Raw genomic sequence first — 9,578 nt, forward strand, 5'->3', positions numbered from 1 at the left:
CTGTCACATTAATCTCATATCCCCACAAGTTACACTTGTATAAAATACCTACATGCAAAAAAACTGGGGGGAAAAATACGTACATGCAACAGTTCTCTTTGCCAACTCCAGCATCCCCAGAATACAAAACCAGCTTATCTTCTTCTGAATAGGAACACCCAGCTCTCTTCAACCCTCACCCAGGGAAGGGAAAGAAATGGGAGACCCCCTTAACAAATGTTCTAAGTCCTACACTGGCCCTTTGCATGAAAGAGGAAAGGACTCACTCTTGGTCTGGGCAGAAAAGGTAAGGGTAAGTTTGGCGAAAAGTTCATTGTTCTCAAATCGGTCCTCCTTCACCTTTGTCCAGAAGCAGTCCTGGGAAAGGTCCTCAGCGACAAACTGTGGATACAGGCAGGCGTTAAGAGTTACTAAACTGAGCTCTGTACTTTCCATCCTAGAAAACTGATTAAGATGCAAAAGAAGCAGCTGGCTGGTTACTGTCAACATCATACTAGAATAAGACTAACCTGAGACACAGAGAACAGCTATGCTCTTTGTGGTGGGACCAGGAGATGATGATTCCAGGTTATGTGTTTATTGGTGATTATTCAACAACTAGAATCAGTTATGCTACTTATCCTCCTTCTAACCCCAAATCCTCTACTTTTAGAAGCATTAAGGCTTTATCTCACATCTTCCCTTGCTCTACATTACACTTTTCCCCTTAGGGTGGTGAACTGTACCAAATTTGTTCATTTTATGAACAAATCCCTAAGCTCCTTTATTTTAACTTGGTTTCCAGAAGCAAAAGGCTGATGCAGAATCACAGTGCTCTCAAACACATACTGTGCCATGCAAACATATCCTGTGTAACTTATTTACCGGGGTGGGGGGGTGGGGGGAGTGGTAGGGAGTTGTATCCATAAATCCATGACTTTTGGATCAGCAAAATTATCAGTACCTTGCAGATTGGTGAAATGACTATCAAACTGTGTGGTATGCCATGGCACTCATATCCTCAGAGAAAAGGGCAAAAACATTAACTTAAGGATAAGTTTAGGTTTTGTAGCAGAGTATAGGGCTCGAAGAACTCTCCCAAGTGATATCCAGCATATAGGATATGCCTATTATCTGCTGAATAAACATACACGAGTGGAACTTAAAGACAGACAGATGTGAGCCATAAGAAAGGGAAGCCCAACCATGCACAAAACACAAAGTAGGAAACTAAAGTGGTCTCTTAAAATCTACTGATGAAGAGATGGACAGAAATTCTTACCTTGGACCAGTTTGGCCTCCGGAGCTGTACCTCTGGCTTGTAAAGTTTCTTTGGGGTTAATCCAAATGGTAGAACTGGGGCTGCAGGAACTCCAAAAGGGAGAGGTGGAGGAATACCAGGGCCTCCAGGAAATGGAGGGGGTGGAGGGATTCCACCAGGAAGAGGGGGAGGGGGAGGTAGCATTCCTGGTCCTCCAGGCAAGGGAGGAGGAGGTGGGGGGATGCCAACACCCCCAGGCAAAGGGGGAGGTGGAGGGATGCAGGCACCCCCAGGCAGAGGAGGGGGTGGGGGGATGTAGGCACCCCCAGGCAGAGGAGGAGGAGGAGGTGGTGGAGGAGGAATGGCCCCACCCCCAGGAAGAGGGGGTGCGGAGGCTATGCTAACCTCTCCTGGTAAAGGGGGTGAGGGGGGACTGACAGGCCCAGAGTCACCAGGTAAAGGAGGGGCAGGGGGAAAAGTAGCACTGCTAGGAGGGGCTGCAGCAGTAACTGCAGTGGAGAGTGAAGCCACTTCTTTCTTGGCATCTTCCAGTTCCTTGGACAGCTTGGCAACCTACAGAAATAACACCAATGGGAGTACTTCTCACTCCACTTCAGGGACCACTGGGGCTGGAAAGGACCTAAGAAATTACTTAATCCAAACTTCTCACTTTACACAGGAAGGGAGTGAAAGGAGTCAGACAGTTGAAAGGCTCCACCTAAAGTCACATAGCTATTTAGTGACAGAGACAAAACTAGAATTCAGGTCTTCATGTTCCTAGTTCAGTATGCTTTGCATTAAAAAGGCAACTTCAAAGTTTATGTTAAACTCTCTCTTTGATTAGAAAATGCAAAGATCGGGACTTCGCTGGTGGCGCAGTGGTTAAGAATCTGCCTGCCAACGCAGGGGACACGGGTTCAATCCCTGGTCTGGGAAGATCCCATATGCCGTGGAGTTACTGAGCCTGAGCTCTAAAGCCTGCGAGCCACAACACTGAGCCTGCGTGCCACAGCTACTGAAGCCCGCGTGCCTAGAGCCCGTGCTCTGCAACAAGAGAAGCCACCACAATGAGAAGCCTGCACACAGCAACGAAGAGTAGCCCCTGCTCACCGCAACTAGAGAAAGCCCACACGCAGCAACAAAGACCCAACGCAGCCAAAAATAAAATAAATTAATTAATTTTTTAAAAAAGAAAGAAAATGCAAAGATCAAGTAAATCAAATAGTCTAGGTATGTAATTAACATATGTGCTATACAGGTAATTATATAACCACATAGGTGATCGAGTTATCAAGTATCACAGATCATATAAATATCTATAACTGCAAAGAGAGTGTGTGGGCATAAATCTGTCCAGAGATGACTAAAATAAGAGAAAAATAGCAAATATGAGAACAGTTTATTTAGTATTTACTCCTAAATTTATTAGAAGGCTATTATCTTTATTTCTGGGTAGTACTGTGACTCATTTATTCTGTGTTGTTCTGTATTTTCCAAATTTTCCATCTTATGTATTACTTACTCCCAAAACAAAACAGCTTATGATTTTAAAAATATGCGCCATCTAACTAGATTACCTATTAGTATCTGAACCCTCCCTGGGAGTAAGATGACAGAGTCCTGCTCCAACACAAGCTCACTCTGAGGCTGCTAATGGCAGTTACAGGTCACTCTGCCTTCCCTGTTCAGATATTACCTCTCCTGTGAGCTGAGACACTTCTGCTTCCAGGTTCTGTTTCTCTGTGGCAATTTTTTCCTTTTCAGAATCCAGTGCATCCTTTTCTCCCTGAAGATCCTGGAGCTTCTGCTCAAAGTCACTTTCCATCTTTTTCATTTCCACCTGTAGCTCATGTCGGGCTGTTAACTCTGAGTCCAGCTAGAGGAGAAAGAAATCAGGCTCCCAGTAAGCTCTCCATCTCAGCAAAGGCCAGGTGTTATTCCCCATAATTTACTGTTTTGTGCTAATCCTTGATCTGTTGAGCTCACTGACCCAAGGGATGCCTGGAAAAAAGGCCACCATGATTTCGACCTTAAAATCAAGGTTAAAGGAGGGGGAAGCCAGGGATTATTTCCATACTCTATCTACACTTGGAGTTATTTTAAAAAACAGCAACAACTAAGATTTTAAAGACATTTAACCAGGACAGCTAAGGTGCACAATCCCAGTAGTCTCAAGGATCAAAAACCTATCAACAATAGGAGTCCTTAATCAAAGAGAAAAAGAGAATTCAGACATATTCCAGTTCCTACTGTTCTATGGATAAAAGGCCTGAGTCGCCAAGCAAACCCAAGTGCTGTCAATGTTATATGAGAGTGTCACCTGTCTTTCCTCCTGCTCAGGGGCCCAAAAACTGTGCAAACTCATGACTGACTAGCTCCTCATGATCACATCCATACCACTTTCTCCACTGAGTAACCTACAGCAGAAAGGTTTCCCCTAGGAACTGCTACTGTGTGCTGAACACTGAATATATCACAGGTAACTGTTTCACATGTCAGAAAAATCAAAATCCTTAGACAAAGAAAGATATACTCCAATTATTTTTGATCGCTCATACATACCTTTTTTTCCATCTCTGTAGCTTTGGCTTCAGATTTCTCCACCTTTGTTTTATCAATCATTTGATCTAAAAAGAAGGCGAACAGTCAGGAAGTCAAGTTCCCAATTCTCGTATTCCCCTCTCAGTGCCTAAGCCCTTCCACATAACCAAAGGGCAGTCTTTGTTCTTTTTGTTTATTTTTCTTATCCTTCTTAATGTTCTGTACTAGACAAAGAAATTGAACTTTCAGTTAAGTTCAGCATATAATTTCTGAGTGCCTGTTATGCAGTAAGGCCACCATGCTGGGTGGCACAGAGAACGCCTATAAGTAATACTTATGAATCTCTGGGACCAGCAGGAGTAGCAAACAATAGCTGAAGTCCCTTCAAAAGGTGGGGTGGTGTATGAAACAGGATAAATTTTTAGAATTGTGTAGAAATAGACTAAAGGCCTGTATATTCCTAGCACAGATACTGGTTATATCACCTAAGAAAGGGTGAAAATGGAAATACCGGGGGCTAGAAAAGTATCTTCTCTGAAATTTTCACTGAAAGAAAGATGCAAAATGAAAGGTAGAAGCAATGTTTTATGGAACCAGACAGACAAATATGCTTACCAATCAATCCCTCAATATCAATCTGGAGGTGCCGGCACTTGAAGTCAGGATCAGCCCCATTCTTGTGCAGAACTATCTGAGAAATACATTCTTCAATCAACTTATAGTACTGCGGTCTACAGAAGAAACAAAAGAAGGTTATTAAAGGAAAACCAAAATATAATTTTGGTATTCAGGATCAAGAAAGGTAACTGCTTTGACAGCAGAAGGGCCTGAGGATAAATGTTCTGGAAAAGACCTTTTCATAAAATTAACAGAGTATTGCTGCCATGCTAAGAAATCCCCCTCTTCCACATCAGCTACCCCATCTACTTCAGATAGTCAAAACTTCTTGCCATCTGCCTCCGAGTGCAAATCTTTTTCCATCTAAAATTCGAGCTTGATCCTGCCTGTGATGGATAGTACTATTGTTGTATCTCTACTCTACTGCTTGAATCTCATGTTCCAACATGAATCAACTTTAAATTGCTGCCTTCCTTTGTTATCATCTTCACTCCACCCCACCACCCTATTCCAAAAGAGGGAGGCAGTTCACCTTATACACTCTCATCTCTTCCATAGAGATGCCTTTCAGTTGGATTAAAGGGACAACTGGCAACTCCCTTTATGTCTGAAACTAAAAATGAACTCTAATCCATGTCTTTGTCTTTTCCTTTTCTCTCTACAGACAACCTTTGAATTTAAGAAGTTTGCACTCTCCACTTAGGCTCAAATTCAAAACTTCCCACAGGTATACCATCTTACCTGGCCTCATAGTCATTTCGGACTAAGAGTAGGTGCTGCAGGATGGACAGGAAGTGTTGCTCTGCCTTTGAATCCTTCACTGTGTTTAAGAGAATCTGGAAGACTTCACTGAAGTCAGTGGAAAAGGAGAAGAGGCTAAGGAAAGCATATGTTTAGAAACTATGTTTGACAGGTAGCTTGCCCAACTCTCGGGAGAAGTAGCAAGATGCCACTTCTATTCTAACAGCTGTTCCTCCTGTAAACCCTGGCCTAAATTTTAAGCTCTATAAACTTTCTTTGGCCAGGGGACCAGTGAGTCAGCGGCTACTATACACAGAGATAGAAAACTCCTAGTTGTTGGCTTGAAAATCGAGCAGTAGACAGACACCAAAAGGTAACTGCCTCAAAGTCACTTGTGGCAAGTATCAATAGGTAACCAAATTATTCCCCGTCAGTCTCATGGAAACATACAAGAGAGCAAATTACAACCTCACTCCCTGACTTGTCTATGTTCTCCAAAAACCAGTTCTACATCTTAATAAGCTAAGCTATCATGTTCTAGGAGGTCTATACTAATTTTGATTGGTGCTTCCATGTTGAGCAACCCTCAGATCACCTTTCCCAACTTCTCTGGTCCACACTGAGGTAAATATATCCAATGGCAATCAAAAGGCACCTGCCTAATCTACAAAGAAGACAGGGCTTATGCCCTCGTGTAAGTCATCAACTCCACACCATTCCTTACAGGGATCTACAACTGAATGCAACTGAATGTCTTGTGTCTTCAACCCAGTCAGTAAAAGGATATTCCATCTCCATTCGAATGTCATCCAGCCGTCCCTTCAGGTCATAGGAATCTTCTTCTCCTTGTTCATCAAACACATTTAGTTGCACTCTCATATCATCATTTTCAATCTCTCGAAGGTCCTGTCAACAGCAAAAGTATAGGCCAGGGAACCCAAAAGTGTCCTATGCTGGTTAAAAACCCAAACATTTCAACCTGGTTTTTTGGTTTTTTTAAATTTTTTAAATTTTGGCGTGCTGCATGGCTTGCGGGATCTCAGTTCCCCAACCAGGAATTGAACCTGGCCCACGGCAGTGAAAGTGCTGAATCCTAACCACTAGACCACCAGGGCACTCCCTCAACCTGGTTTTTAAACTGAAAACCAAAGTCTTCCCAGGGATGATGGGGTTATAAGAGCAGGAAGGAACCAGCCCAGCCTCTCTAATGAAGTGTTGCATCTCACCTGCAACACTTGATGCAGCCCCAAGCGCATCAGTTCGCTTCGGATGTGAACTCGGAAGTCAAGTTCTTCAGCTGGTGTGATGAGAGCATTGATCAGCTGTAGGCATCCCACCTAAGAAAATTCAGCAGCTGTGTCAATGTTAACTCCTAGAGATCAAGATTCCATTCTCTTTACGTGCATTCTGAGGCCCCCAAATATAACCTAGAAGATTCAGTACAAAAACTACAAGAATGACTTCCTTATATATAGCAATACAACTTGGTTTAAACACAGGTCTGGAGAGTTCAGAGGTCTAAAGGATTCCAGGGATTCTATGGTATAATTTGTTCTAGGCCTTGATTTTTCTAGCTTGTAAATAAATACCATGCCTTTTTTCCATCTCATAATGAGAAAAACAGTTCTTTCTCTGCCTTCTTGGGGAGAAGGGTAATCATTTTCCCTTCAGAAAGAACTCTGAAATATATATGATTGGTAACCACTCCATGTGTTCTCTTAAAAGGTCAAATGAACTTAAGTCTTTCTATCTGGAATTCTACTTTTGGGCCAAGTTTCATAGGTATACATACCTTGAGAGCAATGGAGGTCTCACTTTTTAATCCATCCAGCAGTGGCTGAAAACGTTCCACCTCATCCATTTCAGCTCTTTCTGTCATCGCCTCCAAAACTCTTTCATTCCTGCCAGAGAGTAAGGAAAGGGAGAGAACTGGTTGCGTGCTCTGACAGAGACAGGTACACAACAGGTATATTATACAGAGGAACAGATCAGTTAGGAAACAGACATTATCAATGTTCTGGATTTCTCACATTATTCTTCTCATCACCTGGAGCAGAGGCCAGATCAACAGGAAACTAAGGACCATCTCTTCAGAAAAATGCACTCCCTAAAATCTGCCCCAGACTCCTACCTATATTTACCAAATTAAGACCCCTGTTCCATGTCATATAAATTGGTACAACTTTTGGAGGGGCATTTAACAGTACCAATTTTTTAATGCACATAACATTGGCCTACTTCTAGAAAATCTATCCAACATAAACACATAAATGTGAAATAATATATGTACGAAGAATATATGCACAAGAATTGATAATAAAATTTTTTATCATCTGGAGCAGGGGTCAGAATGTGCTAAAAAAATATTCTACCTAAAAGTCTAGCAATGAAGGAATCATTAAATTATGGGACATACAGAGTATGAAATGCTAAACAGCCACTAAAGATAATAAGATAGATCTAGAAGTACTGCCAGAGAAGAATGTCCAAGAGCTACTGTTAAATAAAAAGAAACAAGTTGAAAAGAATGGTGGTATGATTTAGCTTTTGTTAAACCAAACCCTTCCACAAAAATAAAAATCTATCCTATACATGAGATTGGTTTTATAGGCATAAGCCATCTTTCCTTAATTCTAAGAAACCATCTTCTGGAGTGGCAGGTGTGTTAGAATTTAGTAAATATTTGTCTGTGCTAGAAAATGATCTATGAGACTGTACCACACCATTAACAGTGGTTACCTCTGCAGGATAGGGTTTGCCAAAGGGATGACGTTGTTAAATTGTACTTCATATACTTCTACGTTGTTTGAATTTTAAAAATAATGTTGTGTTACTTCTGAATTTTAAAAAAATGTAAAAAGAAACCCTTGTCCTAGACAATACAGACATTAATGGGGATCTAGGAGATCCTGCTGTACCTTTGATAACCAGTGGTACATGCAGAACAGCTTCTATCTCTTAACAATCTTTCTTAAATATTAAGATACACAGTGTTCATGTAAGAAATATAGTCTTACCTAGTATTTAAGACTAAGTGGACACCCAAGCAACTTAATATTCCTCTAGACTAAGGAAGACGATTAAAAAAATAGAGAAGAGAAATAATTCCAGTAACATACATGTCTTCTGGCTGTGGTAGGATACAAAGAGCAGAAAGCAGCTTAGCTGCATCAATCATCATGTTGGGAACAGCAGGATCCATGGCTCTGACCAGCAGCAGAATTCCTTCTTCTGTCTCCAACATGGTCTTGATTCCAAACTGGTAGGACAAAAAGAGGAAAGGGAGGCTTAAAGATGAGAGCATCTAACCAAGGACAAGTTTACGGGTTCTTATGGATTGAATGGTGCTCCTCCCAAAATTCGTATGTTTAAGTCCTAACCCTCATTACCTCAGAATGTAACCTTATTTGGAAATAGTGTTATTGGCAGGTGTAATTAGACTACCATGAGGTCAGACTAGAGTAGGGTGGGCCCTTAATCCCATATAACGGTTATCTTCATAAAAAGGGGAAATTTGGACACAGACGTGCACACAGGGAGAACGCCATGTGAACACAAAAGCAGAGATTGGGGTGATGCATCTACAAGCCAAGGAATGTCAAAGATTGCCAGCAAGACACCAGAAGCTAGGAGAGAGGCATGGGACATACCCTCTCTCACAGCCTTCAGAAGGAACCAACCCTATCAACACCTTATCTTGGACTTATCGCCTCTAGAACTGTCAGATAAATGAACTTCTGTTGTTTGAGACACCCAGTTTGTAGTACTTTGTTATAGCAACCCTAGCAAACTAATATAGGGTAGAACACTTTTTCCAATATAGCTAAACAGAAATGAGCATAGCAAAATAATTTTCTAGCAGACACAACAGAATTCTATGTTTTTCAAGAATAAAAACTTTGATTCTTATGCTTCTTTTCAATGCTCCCCCTAAGCCAGTGGAATAATTATAACAAAATTAAACAGTAAGGAAGACAGATTTGCATTCAGGAACAAATAACTGTAGGTTCCCTAAGTTTAAATACTAAACAGACAAAAAAAGAAAAAGAAAAAGATAAAGAGAGAGAGAGAGAGAGAAAGAAAGAGAGAAAGAGGGAAAGAAAAAGAAAAGAAGGAAGGAAGAAAAGACTGTAGAGTAGGAATAGACTGGGGAAAAAACAACAACAAATAAGCAGAAAATAAAGTAAACCTTCCAAAAATAATAACTACAGGTCAGGAAATTTAAGAATTAGCAAAAGAAAGTATAAACAGAAGAAGAAAATTAAGCCTATCCTCTGAAACAGACATTACAACTGAGGGAAAAGATCCATAAAAGTATGTGTATGTGGCGATCAAAAAGTTACGATACTGGGGCTTCCCTGGTGGCGCAGTGGTTGCGCGTCCGCCTGCCGATGCAGGGGAACCGGGTTCGCGCCCTGGTCTGGGAAGATCCCACGTG

General features: G+C 41.5%; 1 protein-coding gene across 1 annotated transcript in view; it reads right to left on the reverse strand.

The window, feature by feature from the left end:
- Positions 1-213: 213 nt before the first annotated feature.
- LOC102981261 (protein diaphanous homolog 1) overlaps positions 214-9,578 on the reverse strand; it is a 42,392-nt gene continuing 33,027 nt past the window's right edge. The window contains exons 8-17 of the mRNA XM_007102078.4: positions 8,260-8,399; positions 6,933-7,041; positions 6,367-6,477; positions 5,928-6,046; positions 5,141-5,257; positions 4,397-4,512; positions 3,803-3,867; positions 2,937-3,116; positions 1,262-1,813; positions 214-381 (exon numbers count right to left, since the gene is read on the reverse strand). Coding sequence (XP_007102140.3) covers positions 229-381; positions 1,262-1,813; positions 2,937-3,116; positions 3,803-3,867; positions 4,397-4,512; positions 5,141-5,257; positions 5,928-6,046; positions 6,367-6,477; positions 6,933-7,041; positions 8,260-8,399 — 1,662 coding nt within the window. The 3' untranslated portion in view covers positions 214-228. The remainder of the gene's footprint in view (positions 382-1,261; positions 1,814-2,936; positions 3,117-3,802; positions 3,868-4,396; positions 4,513-5,140; positions 5,258-5,927; positions 6,047-6,366; positions 6,478-6,932; positions 7,042-8,259; positions 8,400-9,578) is intronic.

Source organism: Physeter macrocephalus, chromosome 8, assembly GCF_002837175.3.
Source record: "Physeter macrocephalus isolate SW-GA chromosome 8, ASM283717v5, whole genome shotgun sequence".
Classification (NCBI taxonomy): domain Eukaryota; kingdom Metazoa; phylum Chordata; class Mammalia; order Artiodactyla; family Physeteridae; genus Physeter; species Physeter macrocephalus.